This window comes from Calliphora vicina, chromosome 4, assembly GCF_958450345.1.
Source record: "Calliphora vicina chromosome 4, idCalVici1.1, whole genome shotgun sequence".
In the NCBI taxonomy this organism is placed as follows: Eukaryota; Metazoa; Arthropoda; class Insecta; order Diptera; family Calliphoridae; genus Calliphora; species Calliphora vicina.
In genome coordinates this window covers 116453458-116473629 of record NC_088783.1, presented here as the reverse complement: position 1 = coordinate 116473629, position 20172 = coordinate 116453458, and the positions used below count along the sequence as shown (strand labels likewise).

Genomic DNA, 20172 nt, shown 5'->3' with positions numbered 1-20172 from the left:
CCTGTAAATTGAGTTTAGTTTAGTATAACACTTTTCATTATTGTAATTAAATAAGGAAAACTTCATTGAGTCTAGTTTTTTTTTTGCACAATTTTCTTTTAACAAAATCATTTTCGTTGTTTTCTTCATTTCGTTTTCATGGCAATGCAGTTTTTTGTTTGTTTGCTTTTAGGGGTCATTGCTTTTTGGAGTGTGTTGGGTAATTTGGAGTATGAAATTTTCTTTTTGTAAAACATTATTGCATAATATGAGTAAATGGCCAGTGCCTTCATTAATGATTCTTTGCTGTAAAATACAAATTTACTAAAGTCTGAGGTTTTTTTTTAATAAATTATTAAATTAATCATGTATTATTACTGGCAAATCGTACTGACTCAGCCAGTAGATAGAGTAAGTCATGTTTGTTTTTAGATAAATGTAGTCAGTTTGTATTTTTTTTAACAAAAAAAAAGGCTGGAGAGTTCATTGAATAGTATTCAATAAAGAAAACTGGTCACGTTTATAGATGATAAAGAAAATAAATATAAATTCTTTAAAAAATAAAAATTATCGTTACAATTTTCTAAATTTTAAATCCATCTTTTTCTAAATCATGTTAATACTTTAACCAATAATGCCCCACATACAACATATATTTTTAAATAGATATTTTATTAATAAAAACCAAAGAATCCAACCGCAAAATAGTTGAATCATTAAAAATGTTTGCAAAAACATCATCTATCTACAAATACAATAATAAATACGCTTTTTATATATTGCAATTGAAATATTATACAAATATCTACTATGTGATGTGATGGGATGTTGTAAAATAACAACAATATTGCGTGTATAAATTTCAACAATAAGTAGAAATTACTTAAATTAACATTTAATTAAAATTATTAAGCAAAAGCAACAAATATGAAAACGTCACCCAGCCGTTCAATAAAGACATAATGACAAACTTTAGACACATTTAAGTCATCTTTAATAAATTGCACATCAATTGGAAACAATTTAATGAAAAAAAATGTTTAATAGGAATATTTGAAAACAAAAACGATCAATATGAAACATTAATGGAACAGAACTAGAACTAGAACTAGAACAGAACTAGAACAGAACTAGAACAGAACTAGAACAGAACTAGAACAGAACTAGAACAGAACTAGAACAGAACTAGAACAGAACTAGAACAGAACTAGAACAGAACTAGAACAGAACTAGAACAGAACTAGAACAGAACTAGAACAGAACTAGAACAGAACTAGAACAGAACTAGAACAGAACTAGAACAGAACTAGAACAGAACTAGAACAGAACTAGAACAGAACTAGAACAGAACTAGAACAGAACTAGAACAGAACTAGAACAGAACTAGAACAGAACTAGAACAGAACTAGAACAGAACTAGAACAGAACTAGAACAGAACTAGAACAGAACTAGAACAGAACTAGAACAGAACTAGAACAGAACTAGAACAGAACTAGAACAGAACTAGAACAGAACTAGAACAGAACTAGAACAGAACTAGAACAGAACTAGAACAGAACTAGAACAGAACTAGAACAGAACTAGAACCTGAACTAGAACCTTAAGTAGAACCTGAAGTAGAAAATGAATTAGAAAATGAAATATAACTCGAAGTAGACCCTGAACTAGAACCTGAAGTAGAACCTGAACTGGAACCTGAACTAGAATTTAAACTAGAACCAGTACAAGAACCTGAAGTAGAACCTGAACTAGAACTTGAACAAGAACTTGAACTAGAACCTGAACTAGAACCTGAAATATCTGAACTAGAACCTCAAGTTGAACCTCAAGTAGAACCTCAAGTAGATCCTGAACTAGAACCTGAAGTAGATGCTGGAGTAGAACCTGAATTAGAACCTCAAGTAGAACTTCAAGCAGAACCTGAATTAGAACCTCAAGTAGAACCTCAAGTAGAACCTGAAGTAGAACCTAAACTAGAACCTCAAGTTGAACCTGAAGAAGATGCTGGAGTAGAACCTGAATTAGAACCTGAACTAGAACCTCAAGTAGAACCTGAAGTAGAACCTGAATTAGAACCAGAACAAGAACCTGAAGTAGAACCTGAACTAGATCCTGAAGTAGATGCTGGAGTAGAACCTGAACTAGAACTTGAAGTAGAACCTCAAGTAGAACCTGAATTAGAACCTGAAGTAGAACCTGAAGTAGAACCTGAACTAGAACCTAAACTAGAACCTCAAGTTGAACCTGAAGTAGATGCTGGAGTAGAACCTGAACTAGAACTTGAAGTAGAACCTCAAGTAGAACCTGAATTAGAACCTGAAATAGAACCTGAAGTAGAACCTGAACTAGAACCTAAACTAGAACCTCAAGTTGAACCCGAAGTAGATGCTGGAGTAGAACCTGAACTAGAACTTGAAGTAGAACCTCAAGTAGAACCTGAATTAGAACCTGAAGTATAACCTGAACTAGAACCTAAACTAGAACCTCAAGTTGAACCTGAAGTAGAACCTGAACTAGAACCTGAAATAGAACCTCAAGTTGAATCTCAAGTAGAACCTCAAGTAGAACCTGAACTAGAACCTGAAGTAGATGCTGGAGTAGAACCTGAATTAGAACCTCAAGTAGAACCTCAAGCAGAACCTGAATTAGAACCTGAACTAGAACCTCAAGTAGAACCTGAATTAGAACCTGAATTAGAACCTGAAGTAGAACCTGAAGTAGAACCTGAACTAGAACCTAAACTAGAACCTCAAGTTGAACCTGAAGTAGATGCTGGAGTAGAACCTGAACTAGAACTTGAAGTAGAACCTCAAGTAGAACCTGAATTAGAACCTGAAGTATAACCTGAACTAGAACCTAAACTAGAACCTCAAGTTGAACCTGAAGTAGAACCTGAACTAGAACCTGAAATAGAACCTCAAGTTGAATCTCAAGTAGAACCTCAAGTAGAACCTGAACTAGAACCTGAAGTAGATGCTGGAGTAGAACCTGAATTAGAACCTCAAGTAGAACCTCAAGCAGAACCTGAATTAGAACCTGAACTAGAACCTCAAGTAGAACCTGAATTAGAACCTGAATTAGAACCTGAAGTAGAACCTGAAGTAGAACCTGAACTAGAACCTAAACTAGAACCTCAAGTTGAACCTGAAGTAGATGCTGGAGTAGAACCTGAACTAGAACTTGAAGTAGAACCTCAAGTAGAACCTGAATTAGAACCTGAAGTAGAACCTGAAGTAGAACCTGAAGTAGAACCTGAAATAGAACCTCAAGTTGAATCTCAAGTAGAACCTCAAGCAGAACCTGAATTAGAACCTGAAGTAGAACCTAAACTAGAACCTAAACTAGAACCTCAAGTAGAACCTGAAGTAGAACCTGAACTAGAACCTGAAATAGAACCTCAAGTAGAACCTCAAGTAGAACCTGAAGTAGAACCTGAACTAGAACCTCAAGTAGAACCTGAACTAGAACCTCAAGTAGAACCTGAACTAGAACCTGAACTAGAACCTCAAGTAGAACCTGAAGTAGAACCTGAACTAGAACCTCAAGTAGAACCTCAAGTAGAACCTGAACTAGAACCTGAAACAGAACCTCAAGTAGAACCTGAAATAGAACCTGAACTAGAACCTGAAATAGAACCTCAAGTAGATCCTGAACTAGAACCTAAAGTAGAACCTGAACTAGAACCTCAAGTAGAACCTGAAGTAGAACCTGAACTAGAACCTGAAACAGAACCTCAAGTAGAACCTGAAATAGAACCTGAACTAGAACCTGAACTAGAACCTCAAGTAGAACCTGAACTAGAACCTCAAGTAGAACCTGAAGTAGAACCTGAACTAGAACCTGAAACAGAACCTCAAGTAGATCCTGAACTAGAACCTAAAGTAGAACCTGAACTAGAACCTCAAGTAGAACCTGAAGTAGAACCTGAACTAGAACCTGAACTAGAACCTCAAGTAGAACCTGAAGTAGAACCTGAACTAGAACCTCAAGTAGAACCTGAACTAGAACCTCAAGTAGAACCTGAAGTAGAACCTGAACTAGAACCTCAAGTAGAACCTGAAGTAGAACCTGAACTAGAACCTGAAACAGAACCTCAAGTAGAACCTGAAATAGAACCTGAACTAGAACCTGAACTAGAACCTCAAGTAGAACCTGAACTAGAACCTCAAGTAGAACCTGAAGTAGAACCTGAACTAGAACCTGAAACAGAACCTCAAGTAGATCCTGAACTAGAACCTAAAGTAGAACCTGAACTAGAACCTCAAGTAGAACCTGAAGTAGAACCTGAACTAGAACCTGAACTAGAACCTCAAGTAGAACCTGAAGTAGAACCTGAACTAGAACCTCAAGTAGAACCTGAACTAGAACCTCAAGTAGAACCTGAAGTAGAACCTGAACTAGAACCTCAAGTAGAACCTGAAGTAGAACCTGAACTAGAACCTGAAACAGAACCTCAAGTAGAACCTGAAATAGAACCTGAACTAGAACCTGAACTAGAACCTCAAGTAGAACCTGAACTAGAACCTAAAGTAGAACCTGAACTAGAACCTCAAGTAGAACCTGAAGTAGAACCTGAACTAGAACCTGAACTAGAACCTCAAGTAGAACCTGAAGTAGAACCTGAACTAGAACCTCAAGTAGAACCTGAACTAGAACCTCAAGTAGAACCTGAAGTAGAACCTGAACTAGAACCTCAAGTAGAACCTGAACTAGAACCTCAAGTAGAACCTGAACTAGAACCTGAACTAGAACCTCAAGTAGAACCTGAAGTAGAACCTGAACTAGAACCTCAAGTAGAACCTCAAGTAGAACCTGAACTAGAACCTGAAACAGAACCTCAAGTAGAACCTGAAATAGAACCTGAACTAGAACCTGAAATAGAACCTCAAGTAGATCCTGAACTAGAACCTAAAGTAGAACCTGAACTAGAACCTCAAGTAGAACCTGAAGTAGAACCTGAACTAGAACCTCAAGTAGAACCTCAAGTAGAACCTGAACTAGAACCTGAAACAGAACCTCAAGTAGAACCTGAAATAGAACCTGAACTAGAACCTGAACTAGAACCTCAAGTAGAACCTGAACTAGAACCTAAAGTAGAACCTGAACTAGAACCTCAAGTAGAACCTGAACTAGAACCTGAAATAGAACCTCAAGTTGAACCTCAAGCAGAACCTGAACTTGAACCTCAAGTAGAACCGGAAACTAGAACCTGAAGTAGATGCTGGAGTAGAACCTGAACTAGAACCTGAACTAGAATCTAAACTAGAACAAGAACCTGAAGTAGAACCTGAAGTAGAACTAGAACCTCAAGTAGAACCTGAAGTAGAACCTCAAGTAGAACCTGAAGTAGAACTTGAACTAGAACTAGAACCTCAAGTAGAACCTGAAGTAGAAGCTGAACTAGAACCTGGACTCGAACCTGAACCTGAACAAGATTCTGAACTAGAACTAAAGTACAAATGAATACACAAACCTTGTTCTATTTATACTCTAGCTTTTGATTCTATGATGTATTTTGGAAATAAATTTTAAAGCCACTCCAATAGTTCCCATTTAAATGCTTTGAATTCTTAATAAAATGTTGCATTATTCATAATGATAACTAGCTAGCTGCTAACAATACCTTATGGAAATTTACACTTAAAAAGTTTAGCAACTCCTTTTCTGGCAATTTGATTTTCTGGAAATGTTTTATATTCATTTCATTGGGATTTGGGTGTAACAAATAATATTTGTCACTCTATTTATTTAAACTCTACAATAATGACAACACGCCAGCAAAGAAAATTACTAAATTTGGTATTTACTTGCATTACGTTTATAAATTATCTTATCTTTAAACAAGTCTATAATCATAATTGACTGATATTTTAGCCTAGATATAAACAAAAAAAAACAATACAAACATTATTTATTGGTTTTGTTTTAAAGAAGTTACAAAATTATATGTTTCTATTCACATTAGAAGTTTTCATATTTCTTTGTTTTAAATTTTATATTTTTAATAAAAGATAACAACATATGATTATATATATTTATAGCCAGCATCTTTTTGCAGCTCTTCAAACACTAATATTTAATGTAAATAGTGGAAATCATATCGAAAACATTGTAGAGGAAGTTCTATGCTTAATTGTAGGCAGCATTTTCTATATAAAATTCTCTTGTTTTTATGTTTAAAACAAAGGAATTTCAATTATTTGTGTATTTTTCTTATCATATCTATGAGGAAAGTCTTAAAATAGCTTTATGTTGACAAAAAGGTTTAGCAAATTATGTTAAACAAAGTGATTTATTAATAATTTCTTCATTCAAAAACCGATCGTGCCTAAAAGTACGTCATATTGGAATTTTCACCCCCTTTTTTACCCCATTGAAACATTGATTAAGTCCTGGTTATAAAGTCCTTTATTCCTTTATTCCTTTAGCTAAGAAATTACTAATTAATTTTGTTATTTTTGCAGAGATTTCTTACCTCGTGGTTCGGGTATTGTTACCAGACGTCCATTGATCTTGCAACTGATCAACGGTGTAACTGGTAAGTTCAATACATCAATTATTCGACTTTATTTTTATTTGAATTTCAACTCTCCTCTTCCCTTTTAGAACATGGCGAATTCTTGCATTGTAAGGGTAAAAAATTCACCAGTTTCGATGAAATACGCAAAGAGATTGAAGATGAAACAGATCGTGTCACCGGCAGCAATAAGGGTATTTCCAATATTCCCATAAATTTGCGTGTCTACTCGCCCCATGTACTCAACTTGACTCTCATCGATTTGCCCGGTCTGACCAAGGTGGCCATTGGTGATCAGCCGCAGGATATTGAACAGCAGATTCGCCAAATGATCTTGCAGTTTATACGCAAAGAGACATGTTTAATCTTGGCCGTAACACCTGCCAACACAGATTTAGCCAATTCAGATGCTTTGAAACTGGCCAAAGACGTTGATCCCCAGGGTATACGTACGATTGGTGTGATCACCAAATTGGATTTGATGGACGAGGGTACAGATGCCCGTGATATTTTGGAAAATAAACTATTACCGCTGCGTCGTGGCTACATTGGTGTAGTGAATCGTTCCCAAAAGGATATCGAGGGACGCAAGGATATTCATGCTGCCTTGGCGGCCGAACGTAGATTCTTCCTAAGTCATCCATCTTACCGGCATATTGCCGATCGTTTGGGCACACCCTATTTGCAGCGCGTCTTAAATCAACAGCTGACCAATCACATACGCGATACATTGCCCGCTTTGCGCGATAAATTGCAGAAACAAATGTTGGCTTTGGAAAAGGATGTGGCCGAATTTAAACATTTCCAGCCGGGCGATACCAGTTTGAAAACAAAGGCTATGTTGCAGTGGGTTGAAAAAAAGAGATTTTTAATTTGTTAAAGAAATGTTGTTTAAAAATAAAAATTGTTTTGCAGAATGATCCAGCAATTGCAGTCAGATTTTGAGCGTACTATTGAGGGTTCGGGCTCCGCTTTGGTCAATACCAATGAGTTGTCGGGTGGTGCTAAAATAAATCGTATTTTCCATGAACGGTAAGTGAAAATTTCAAAATTTCCCTGATTGGAAATGAATTCCGTTGTAGGGAAATTTTTATTTTTTAAGATATTTTAAATTTTTTTTGGATTTTTAGAATATATTTTGATCTGGCATAAAAATTTTGGAAATATTTTCAAAATTTCCCTGGTTAGAAAAAATTTCCCTTAAAGGGAAATTTTTATTTTTAAAGATATTTTTAAATTATTTAAATTTTTTAAATATATATTGATCTAAGATACAAATTTTGGAAAAATTTTCAAAATTTCCCTGGTTGAAAAAAATTTCCCTTAAAGGGAAATTTTTATTTTTAAAGATATTTTGAAAATTTTTTTGATTTTTAGAATATATTTTGATCAAAGATACAAATTTTGGAAATATTTTCAAAATTTCCCTGGTTAGAAAAAATTTCCCTTAAAGGGAAATTTTTATTTTTGAAGATATTTTGAAATTTTTTGGATTTTTTAAATATATATTGATCTAAGATACAAATTTTGGAAATATTTTCAAAATTTCCCTGCTTGGAAAAAAATTTCCCTTAAAGGGAAATTTTTATTTTCAAAAAAATTCTTAAATTTTTTGGATTTTTAGAATATATTTTGATCTAACATAAAAAATTTGGTATTTTTTTCAAAATTTCCCTGGTTAGAAAAAATTTCCCTTAAAGGGAAATTTTTATTTTTGAAGATATTTTGAAATTTTTTGGATTTTTTAAATATATATTGATCTAAGATACAAATTTTGGGATTTTTTTCAAAATTTCCCTGGTTAGAAAAAATTTCCCCTCAAGGGAAATTTTTATTTTTGAAAATATTTTTAAATTTTTTGGCTTTTTAAAGATATTTTGAAATTTTTTGGATTTTTAGAATATATTTTGATTTAACATAAAAATTTTGGAAATTTTTTTAAAATTTCTCTTGTTAGAAAAAATTTCCCTTGAAGGGAAATTTTTATTTTTTAAGATATTTTAAAATTTTTTTGGATTTTTAGAATATATTTTGATCTAGCATACAAATTTTGGAAATATTTTCAAAATTTCCCTGCTTAGAAAAAATTTCCCTTAAAGGGAAATTTTTATTTTTAAAGATATTTTGAAATTTTTTGGATTTTTTAAATATATATTGATCTAAAATACAAATTTTGGGAATTTTTTCAAAATTTCCCTGGTTAGAAAAAATTTCCCTTCAAGGGAAATTTTTATTTTCAAAGAAATTTTTTAATTTTTTTTGGATTTTTAGAATATATTTTGATCTAGCATAAAAATTTTGGGATTTTTTTCAAAATTTCCCTGATTAGAAAAAATTTCCCTTGAAGGGAAATTTTTATTTTTGATGATATTTTGAAATTTTTTTGATTTTTAGAATATATTTTGATCTAGCATAAAAATTTTGTGATTTTTTTCAAAATTTCCCTGATTTGAAAAATTTCCCTAGAAGGGAAATTTTTTTTTTGAAGATATTTAAAAATTTTTTGGATTTTTAGTATATATTTTGATGTAGCATAAAAATTTTGGAAATATTTTCAAAATTTCCCTTAAAGGGAAATTTTTATTTTTGAAAAAAATTTTAAATTTTTTTGGTTTTGCGTAATTTGTTTAAGTCTTGCAATTGTTTAATTATATGTGATAACATGTCTCTTTCAGCTTACGTTTTGAAATTGTGAAAATGGCCTGCGACGAAAAAGAGTTGCGTCGCGAAATCTCATTTGCCATTCGTAATATTCACGGTATTCGTGTGGGTCTCTTTACGCCCGACATGGCTTTCGAGGCCATTGTCAAACGTCAAATTGCACAATTGAAAGAGCCTGTCATCAAATGTGTCGATCTAGTCGTACAGGAATTGTCCGCAGTTGTACGTTTATGCACCGATAAAGTAAGTACTCAGATTTCCTTCTATTTTCTTCTCTTCTCTCATTTTTTTTAAAGCTATCTCTAGCTATTTATTATTATAGTTTTTTCGTTATTATTATTGTATGCTAGTTTTTGTATTGCTTGAAACTTATACAGATTTATTTTTTTTTCCTATTTTTCTCTACTATGTTTTTTTTTTGGTTTACAACACAATTTTACACTCAAAATAAAACAAACAAACAAAAAAGATGTCTCGTTATCCACGTTTACGTGAAGAAACAGAACGTATTATTACCACGCACATAAGACAACAGGAACAACGGTGCAAAGAACAAATTTTATTACTTATTGATTTTGAATTGGCCTATATGAATACCAATCATGAAGATTTCATTGGTTTTGCTAAGTAAGGGTTTTTCAGATGAGGTTTATAATTGTAAACTCAACAAGAATTTAATTTGTTCTTTCTCTATTTCTCTTTTATCTTTGTTTGTATTTAGTGCTCAGAATAAATCTGAAAATTCGAATAAAACTGGTACACGTCAACTGGGTAACCAGGTGATCCGCAAGGGTCACATGGTTATACAAAACTTAGGCATCATGAAAGGTTTGTATTATACATTTACTATATCAATTAACTATAAACACATGTTCAATGTTATTACAATCATTATTATTATGAAATAGAGTTTATTTAGTGATTTTGAAAAGTAGTCAGTCTCTCAGCATCATTTATAAAGAATTTGTTTTATCATTTTGTTAAATTAACTGCATGTAGTTTGTTAGTTTCTTCAATTTCTTTCATGTTAGTTTTAAATTTTAGTTTTCTTCATTTTGTTTCCTTTTATTCGTGTTGTATTGTTTTTCAAAATTTTTCGTTTTTTATTCATTTTTTTCTTTTTGTAGCTTTGATGTTTTTATTACCTCGCGCTATTGGTTCGTATTGAATTGCGCTCTTCTAATTTATTTTCTTTTTGTTTATAATTTGATTTTCATTTGTTTGTACGTTTAAAATTAACTTTTTTTCTTTTCCAAATTTGTGTGTTTTTCATTGCATTGCATTCGTTTGTTTTTTTTTTTAATATAATTTTGTTTTTTAAAAACGCATGCCTTTTAAACTGTGTTTAACTATTGTGTCCCCCCGCCCCTCCTCTAAAAAAAAAACATTTTATTTGTGCAGAATATAGTTTGAGAAAATGTATGCTGTTTTTTTAATTTAATTTTAATTTGCAGATGCTTTTATTTTAAGTTTTATGTTAATTGAAGCAATTTCGAAAATTTCGAAATTACTTTCGAAAATTTCGAAATTTAGTAAAATGTTAGAAAAATATAGAGAATACTATAGACATTTCAACGATATCTTTTGTTTTCCATGGAAAATTTATTGATAACTTGGAATTTCTATAAAAAAGTTATCGATAACTTCAGCTTTTCATAGAAAAGTTATCGATAGCTTTGAATTTTTATTGAAAAGTTATCGATAACTTTTGTTTTCAATAGAAAAACTTTAAAAAGTTATCGAAAACTTTAGTTTTCTCTAGAAAAGTTATCGATAACTTGTTTTCTCATCGAAAATTTATCGATAACTTAATTTTTTTGTAGGAAAATTATCGATAACTTTTGAATTTCTATAGAAACGTTATCGATAACTTTGAATTTCTATAGAAACATTTTCGATAACTTAATTTCTATAGAAAAGGATCGATAACTTTGGTATTTTATAGAAAAGCTGTCGATAGTTTTTGTATTTTATAGAAAACTTATCGATATCTTTAGTATTTTATAGAAAATTTATCGATAACTTTAGTTTTTCATAGAAAAGTTATCGATAACTTTGATTTTCCATAGAGTAGTTATCGATAACTTTTGTGTTTCATATAAAAGTTATCGATAAATTTGATTTTCCATAGAGAAGTTATCGATAACTTTGATATTCCATAGGATAGATATCGATAACTTTTGTTTTCTATAGAAAAGTTATCGATAACATTTGTTTTCCATTGAATATTTATCGATAACTTTTAATTGTTATAGAAAAGTTATCGATATCTTTTGTTTACAACAGAAAAGTTATCGATAACTTTTGTTTTCCATAGAAAAGTAATCGATTTTAACGATATCTTTTGTTTTCCATGGAAAAGTTATCGATAACTTTGAATTTCTATAGAAAAGTTATCGATATCTTTTGTTTACAACAGAAAAGTTATCGATAACTTTGAATTTCTATAGAAAAGTTATCGATAACTTCAGTTTTTCATAGAAAAGTTATCGATTGCTTTGAATTTTTATTGAAAAGTTATCGATAACTTTTGTTTTCAATTGAACAACTTTAAAAAGTTATCGAAAACTTTAGTTTTCTGTAGAAAAGTTATCGATAACTTGTTTTCTCATCGAAAATTTATCGATAACTTAATTTTTTTGTAGGAAAATTATCGATAACTTTGAATTTCTATAGAAACGTTATCGATAATTTAATTTCTATAGAAAAGGATCGATAACTTTAGTATTTTATAGAAAAGTTGTCGATAATTTTTTTATTTTATAGAAAAGTTATCGATAACTTTAGTTTTTCATAGAAAATTTATCGATAACTTTGATTTTCCATAGAGTAGTTATCGATAACTTTTGTTTTCCATATAAAAGTTATCGATAAATTTGATTTTCCATAGAGAAGTTATCGATAACTTTGATATTCCATAGGTTAGATATCGATAACTTTAGTTTTCTCTAGAAAATTTATCGATAACTTTTGTTTTCTATACAAAATGTATCTATATCATTTGTTTTCCGTAGAAAAGTTGTCGATAACTTTGAATTTTTATAGAAAAATTGACTAAAGAATAACAAACTTTAAAAAGTACCAAAAAAGTATTTTTTTTTTTAAATATCTGCCATTTGTTGCACAAATACACAAAAAAGTGGTAAATTTCAACAAAGTTTTATTAATTTTTAAATTTAAATCTAACTTCCTAACTAATTCCCCTAAAAATAGCAGGAAATAACCAAATTTTAAAAAAGTACCAAAAAAGTACTTTTTTAAAAACCCCAAAATTTTCACAATTTTCTTCTAAAGTCTTCAAAAAATGCTAATTAGCTAGAAAATATTAAATTTTAAAAAGTACCAAAAAAGTACTTTTTTTAAAAATCTGCCATTTTTGTAAAAATGTAACAAAAAGTGGTTAGTTTCAAAAAAGTTTTCATCATTTTTAAATTTAAATCTAACTTCCTAACTAATTCCCCTAAAAATAGCAGGAAATAACCAAATTTTTAAAAAAGTACCAAAAAAACGTACTTTTTTAAAAAAACCCTAAATTTTCAAAATTTTCCATTTTTAAAAATCTGCTTATTGGCTAAAATATTACAAAATTTAAATTTCTTCTTTTCTATATAAAAGTTATCGATATTTTTTAATTTTGAGATGAGATTTTCTTTCTTTTAAAACAGCATTAATTTTCTCAATACTCAGTATTTGCTTATTAGGTTTTTGTTTGATTAGTTTCATTGTCATTAAATTATACTCCTCATCCATTCATTAGTTTATAAAATAATTATCAAAATTATTTATATATAAAAACTATAACACAAATGTTTATAAACTATGTTTACTATTTAACTAAGAAGAATTTGCCAAGAAAAAAATTTCAACAGAAATAGTAAAAATAGTTTGAAAAACACGAATTTTTTTAATACCAACAAGTTTTTACCAGTTTTTAGCTAATTTGTGTTTTTTTATTTCTGTTTTTTTTTTTGTTTGTTTAAAATTAAAAATAATTTAAAAAAATCTAAATAGGTGGTTCTCGTCCTTATTGGTTTGTGTTGACCTCGGAAAGTATTTCCTGGTATAAGGATGAAGATGAAAAAGAAAAGAAATTCATGTTGCCATTAGATGGTCTTAAATTGCGAGACATCGAACAGGGTTTCATGTCCATGTCAAGACGTGTTACATTTGCTTTATTCAGTCCCGATGGTCGTAATGTTTACAAGGTATTTATATTTCTTTTGTTTAAAATATTGAAATTTATTTTAATATTTTTTGAATTTAAGGACTACAAACAACTTGAATTGTCGTGTGAAACTGTTGAGGATGTTGAATCCTGGAAGGCTTCGTTCTTACGTGCTGGTGTCTATCCCGAAAAATCAGAAACTCAGGAAAATGGCGATGAGGTAATGTTTTTCTTATTTGTTTTCTGCTTAATTTATCTAATTTTTAAATATTTAAAATGTTTTAAAAGTCATTATGGTAACTACAAGCTATTGAGTTAAAAATTAGTAATTTTTTAGAATTTTTTTTAAAATTAAAAAAAAAAAATTTGATAAAATTCAAATTTTTATTTCGAAATTTTTTTTGATTGGAAAAAATTTATATTTGAAAAAATTTTAAAATATATTTTTTTTTAATTAAAAATTTTTTTAAAATTTTGGAATAATTAATATTTTTTTTATTTCAAGTTTTGAATAAATTAAAAAAAATTGGAAAACTTTTCAAAACTTAACAAATAAAATTTTAAACTTCTTGAATAATTAAAAAATACTTGGTAAATGTTGAAAATTTTTATTAAAAAAAAAATTATTTTGAAAATTGAATACATAATTTGAAAAAAAATTAAATTTTTAAATTTTTTTTTAAAAAAATATTTTGAAAATTTTAATTTTTTTTTAAAAAAAAATATTTTGAAAATTTGAATAATTCAAAAAAATATTTTGAATATTTTAATTTTTATTAAAATTTTAAATAAAAATTTTATTAAAATTTTAAATAAAAATTAAAATTTTCAAAATATTTTTTTGAATTCAAATTTTCAAAATATTTTTTTTAAAAAAAAAATTAAAATTTTCAAAATATTTTTTTTAAAAAAAAAAAAAAATAAATTTTCAAAATTTAATTTTTTTTCAAATTATGTATTCAATTTGAGAAAAATTTAAAAAAAAGTATTTTCTTTATTTTAGAAACTAATTTAAAATGTGAAAAAAATATTTTGCAAATTTGAATAATTTAAAAAAATTATTTTGAAAATTTAAATTTTTATTTAAAAATTTAAAGTTGAAAATTTGAGAAAAATTAAATTTGAAAACTTTAAAAAAATTAAATAATTAAACAAAATATTTTGAAAATTTTAATTTTTATTTAAAAATTGAAAGTTGAAAATTTGAGAAAAATTAAATTTGAAAATTCTATAAAAATATTTTGAAAATTTGAATAATTAAAAAAAATATTTTGAGAATTTTTTTTAAAAATTTTTTAATAAAATTTAATGTTGAAAAATTGAGAAAAATTAAATTTAAAAAAATTTAATTTAAAATTTGAATAATTAAAAAAAATATTTTGAAAATTTTAATTTTTATTTAAACATTTTTTAATAAAAGTTGTACATTTGAGAAAAATTTTAAAAAAATATTTTGAAAATTTGAAATAAAAAAATATTTTGAAAATTTTAATTTTTATTTAAAATTTTCTTAATAAAATTTAAAGTTGAAAATTTGTGAAAAATAAAATTTGAAAATTTTAAAAAAATATTTTGAAAATTTGAATAATTAAAAAAAATATTTTGAAAATTTTAATTTTTATTTAAAAATTTTTAAATAAAATTTAAAGTTGAAAATTTGAGAAAAATTAAATTTGAAAATTTTAAAAAAATATTTTGAAAATTTGAATAATTTAACAAAGTTTTTTGAAAATTTAAATTTTTATTTAAAATTTTTTTAATAAAATTTAAAGTTGTAAATTTGAGAAAAATTAAATTTAAAAATTTTTAAAAAATTATTTTGAAAATTATAATTTAAAAAAGAAACTATTTAGAAAATTTTAATTTTTATTTAAAATTTTTTTAATAAAATTTAAAGTTGTAATTTTGAAATTTTTAATTTTTATTTAATTTTTTTTTAATAAAAGTTGTAAATTTTAAAAATATATTTTGAAAATTTTAATAATTAAAAAAAATATTTTGAATATTTTAATTTTCATTTAAAAATTTTTTAATAAAATTTAAAGTTGTAATTTTGATAAAAATTAAATTTTAAAATTTTAAAATTTTTTTTTGAAAATTTGAATAATTAAAAAAAATTTTAATTTTTATTTAAAAAATTTTAAATAAAATTTAATGTTGAAAATTTGAGAAAAATTAAATTTGAAAATTTTAAGAAAATATTTTGAAAATTTGAATAATTAAAAAAAATATTTTGAAAATTTTAATTTTTATTTAAAAATTTTTTAATAAAATTTAAAGTTGAAAATTTGAGAAAAATTAAATTTTTAAATATGACAAAAATTAAATTTGAAAATTTTAAGAAAATATTTTGAAAATTTGAATAATTAAAAAAAATATTTTGAAAATTTTAATTTTTATTTAAAAATTTTTTAATAAAATTTGAGATAAATTACATTTGAATATTTAAAAAAAAAATTAGTTTCTTTATGATAGAAACTAATTTAAAATGTGAATATTTTTGAAAATTACCATTTTGCTAAGATTTTAAACATATCAAAGGAAATATTTGAATATTTTTAAAAACTTGATACAAAAAACATTCAAAATATTTTAATAAAAGTTGTAAATTTGAGAAAAATTAAATTTGAAAATTTTAAAAAAATATAATGAAAATTTGAATATGTAATTAAAAAAAATATTGTGAAATTTTTATTTAAAATTTTTTTAATAAAATTATAAAAATAAATATTTTGAAAATTTGAATAATTAAAAAAAATATTTTGAAAATTTTAATTTTCATTTAAAAATTTTTTAATAAAATTTAAAGTTGTGAATTTGAAAATTTTAAAAAAATATTTTGAAAATTTTAATTTTTATTTAAGAATATTTTTAAAAACTTGATACAAAAAACATTCAAAATTTGTTTCAAACTATAGAATTCTATTGCTCAATAGCTTGTAATCAGGTATCTAAACATTTATCTCCCTCTCATGGTCTATACCAAATATATTTATTAGTGTTAAATTGCTTTAGTACAAATACTCGTATTATATATAATAATATTAATGCCTTGTAAAAGTGCAGTGAGTAACAATATAATTTGAACTTCAATTTTTTTATTTAAAAATATCAATTAAAATGTTTCCATTATATTGTCACTCCCTGTACAAATCGTTAATGTTGTCAGTCACAAACATCATTTGCTTCATTGTCTTTTCCTTTTTTTATCTTTTGATTGTCTTTATTTTCCCATTTAATTTTGTGATATTGTCCATTTTGAGTTTCGGTTTACAAATTTCATTTCAAATTATTTTTCAAAGAGATATTCAAATCAGATATATAATTATTCATAATAATTAAAAGAAATTCATTTTTATTTAGGCTCGAAATTCATATAAATTTCTAGAAAAAACATAAATTTTGAAGATTGAAAATAATAGAATTCTAATTTCAAAAGTTTCAGAAGTAAAACCTACTTGACTTTTGTAGTGAAATATTAAACATTTTCTTTAGGGAATCTCGAAAGAGCATTAAAGGGGAGTGGGATTTTGTTAAATTTTGTAATTTTCTAGCAAATATGTTGTATTTAAGTGGAAAATATTAAAAATTTAGAGATTTCGAAAAAGTACTTTTTTGGTACTTTTTTAAAATTGTTAATTTTTAGCTAATAAAGAATTTTTGATAATTTTAAGTGGAAAATATTGAAAATTTATGGTTTTCAAAAAAGTACTTTTTTTTGGTACTTTTTCAAAATGTTATTATTTCTAGCTAATTTTTAAGGGAATTGGATTTGCAAGTTAAATATTAATTTTCTAGGCCAAAAATTATTAAAATTTTGGGTTGATTTGTGCCAGAAATAGGTACATATACAAAAAAGTACTTTTTTGATACTTTTTTTATTTTTCCCTAGAATTAGTCAAATTTTTAAGCGTTAAAAATGTAATAATTAAAATTTTAAGGTTTTTAGGTATTTTATTAGAAATTATGTAATTTTAAAGGTATTTTCAAAAAAGTACTTTTTTGGTACTTTTTAAAATTTTTAATTTTCTAAAAATTTTGATGATTTTTGATGTTTTATGCGGTGAAACAAAGAAATATTATGATTTTTTTAAAAAAAGTACTTTTTTGGTACCTTTTTTAGGGGATTTGTGTAGTTTTTGTTAATTTTCAAAAAAGTACTTTATTTGGTACTTTTTAAAATTTGTAATTTTCTAGCAATTTTGTAGATTTTTGATGTTTTAGGTAGTGAAACAGAGAAATATTATGATTTTTTAAAAAGTACTTTTTTGGTACTTTTTTAAAAAATCACATTATTTTCCAGGAATTAATTGTGGAAGTTAAATTTAATTTTTAGCATATAGTTTTTCTGTATTTTATTTGAAAAAATCTAATTTTAAAGGGATTTATGTAGTTTTTGTTAATTTTCAAAAAAGTACTTTTTTTGGTACTTTTTTAAAAATGACATTATTTTACAGGAATTAATTGTGGAAGTTAAATTTAATTTTTTGCATATCGTTTTTCTATATTTTCTTTGAAAAAAAAATCGAATTTTAAAGGGATTTATGTAGTTTTTGTTAATTTTCAAAAAAGTACTTTTTTGGTACTTTTTAAAATTTGTAATTTTTTAACAATTTTGATGATATTTGATGTTTTTATGTAGTGAAACAGGAAATATTATGATTTTTTAAAAAGTACTTTTTTGGTACTTTTTTAAAAATGGCATTATTTTACAGGAATTAATTTTGGAAAATAAATAATTTTTTTTTTAAATAATTTTAAGAAATTTGTTAAACAGTTGGGTACTTTTCAAAAAAGTCTTTTTTTTAAACTTTAAAAAAATTGTATTTTTCTAGCACTTTTATCAATATTTTTGTGTAGAAATTTGTTTTGAGTAAATTTGAAAATTTCACTAAAAAATACCCTTTTCATCCATTACCTTACTTACTTACTTTAATAACACTCCATAATGTGTTTAATATTATTCGATCCTAAAAAATACACTTTTAACTAGAATTTTTAAACATCTTTAATATAAAAATTATAACCTAAAAAAAACTTTATGTATTTTTTTCCCCTTTAATTGATTGTGTGTCTTAAATTAAAACAATTTAACTAAATCAACATCATAATTATGTAAACAACAATGCAGGAAGGACAAGAGGTTTGTTTAATTTGTTATTTCTCAAATCATTTAACATTTTCATAGTCGATTTACCTAAATAATAACCTAAAAAAATTGAAAAAGAAAATTAATGGTTTTCGTTTTCGTTTTAATTTTAAAAATAAATTGGTTACGGTTTCAAAATATTTTTTAGTTGTATTTTAATTTCTTGAACCTTTTAATCACATCACCATTATTATTATGTTTCCAACAATATTTTTTAATATTTATTTTTTATTTCTTTTTATTTCATAACTGGTTTTTGTGTCACAAAAAAAAAAAAAAAAAAAAAAAAAAAAAAAAAATTGAAAAACCAAAAATCGTATAATCAAAAATTACAAAACCAATATAACTAAATGCCAAACAGAAGAAAGTATGTGGGTTTCTTTTACTAAGTTTAAGTTTGTTTTTTTCTTTTGTGTTATCCAGTTTATTGCTAAAACAAAAAACTAACAACCAACAAGCATTTGCTTTTATTTTATATTTTCAATTTCGTTTTATGTTTTTTTTTATTAATTGAAGGTGGTTTTTATTTGTTTTATTACATATTTTCCTTACCAACATAATTTGGCTCTCATTTTAGATATTTTATGGAAAAACTAACTAATTCTTTAATGTATATTTGCTACAATTTGTTTATTTTTTTTCTAATGTATTGTATTTGAAAATGATTGTGTTACATCAAAAAATATAAATGCAAAAATTGAATACTGATTTTTTTGTTTAAAAATTACATGTTGTTAAATAACTATAACTTTTGTATATAAACACTAATATTTTCTTGGGAAAAAAATAAGGTTTAAAAGGAGAACTTTTGTATGATAAACTTTGCTGTAAAGAGACTAAACCAAAGGCTATATCAAAGACTAGACTAAAGGCTGACTATATAGACGAGGCAATAGCTGAATAGAAAAAAGACTAGACTGGAGACTAGAGACTAGACTAGAGACTAGACTAGAGACTAGACTGGAGACTAGACTGGAGACTAGACTAGAGACTAGACTAGAGACTACACTAGAGACTAGACTAGAGACTAGACTAGAGACTAGAGATTAGACTAGAGACTAGACTAGAGACTAGACTAGAGACTAGACTGGAGACTAGACTAGAGACTACACTAGAGACTAGACTAGAGACTAGACTAAAGGCTGACTATATAGACGAGAGAATAGCTGAATAGAAAAAAGACCAGACTAGAAACTAGACTAGAGACTAGACTAGAGACCAGAGTAGAGACTAGACTAGAAACTAGGCTAGAGACCAGAGTAGAGACTAGACTAAAGACTAGACTAGAGACTAGACTAGAGACTAGACTAGAGACTAGACTAGAAACTAGACTAGATACTAGACTAGAGACTAGACTAGACTCTAATCTAGACTAGACCCTAATCTAGACTAGACTCCAATCTAGACTAGACTCTAATCTAGACTAGACTCTAGACTAGACTCTAATCTAGACTAGACTCTAGACTAGACTCTATCTAGACTTGACTCTAATCTAGACTAGACTCTAATCTAGACTAGACTCTAGACTAGACTCTAGACTAGACTCTAGACTAGACTCTAGACTAGACTCTAGACTAGACTAGAGACTAGACTAGAGACTGGACTGGAGACTAGACTAGAGACTAGACTAGAGACTAGACTAGAGACTGGACTGGAGACTAGACTAGAGACTAGACTAGAGACTAGACTAGAGACTAGAC

At 26.6% G+C, this 20172-nt stretch overlaps 1 protein-coding gene across 8 annotated transcripts in view; it reads left to right on the top strand.

Moving 5' to 3' along the window:
* The window catches only part of shi (dynamin-1 shibire), a 61148-nt gene that overhangs the window by 12025 nt on the left and 28951 nt on the right, over positions 1–20172 (top strand). For 5 of the 8 annotated variants that reach the window (XM_065510327.1, XM_065510323.1, XM_065510324.1 and 2 more), the window contains exons 3-11: positions 6445–6518; positions 6587–7343; positions 7413–7529; positions 9173–9401; positions 9628–9785; positions 9880–9986; positions 13170–13363; positions 13424–13543; positions 18455–18466. In XM_065510327.1, the coding sequence (XP_065366399.1) occupies positions 6445–6518; positions 6587–7343; positions 7413–7529; positions 9173–9401; positions 9628–9785; positions 9880–9986; positions 13170–13363; positions 13424–13543; positions 18455–18466 (1768 nt within the window). The remainder of the gene's footprint in view (positions 1–6444; positions 6519–6586; positions 7344–7412; positions 7530–9172; positions 9402–9627; positions 9786–9879; positions 9987–13169; positions 13364–13423; positions 13544–18454; positions 18467–20172) is intronic. The other 3 variants (XM_065510326.1, XM_065510325.1, XM_065510330.1) reach the window with 1 other exon arrangement.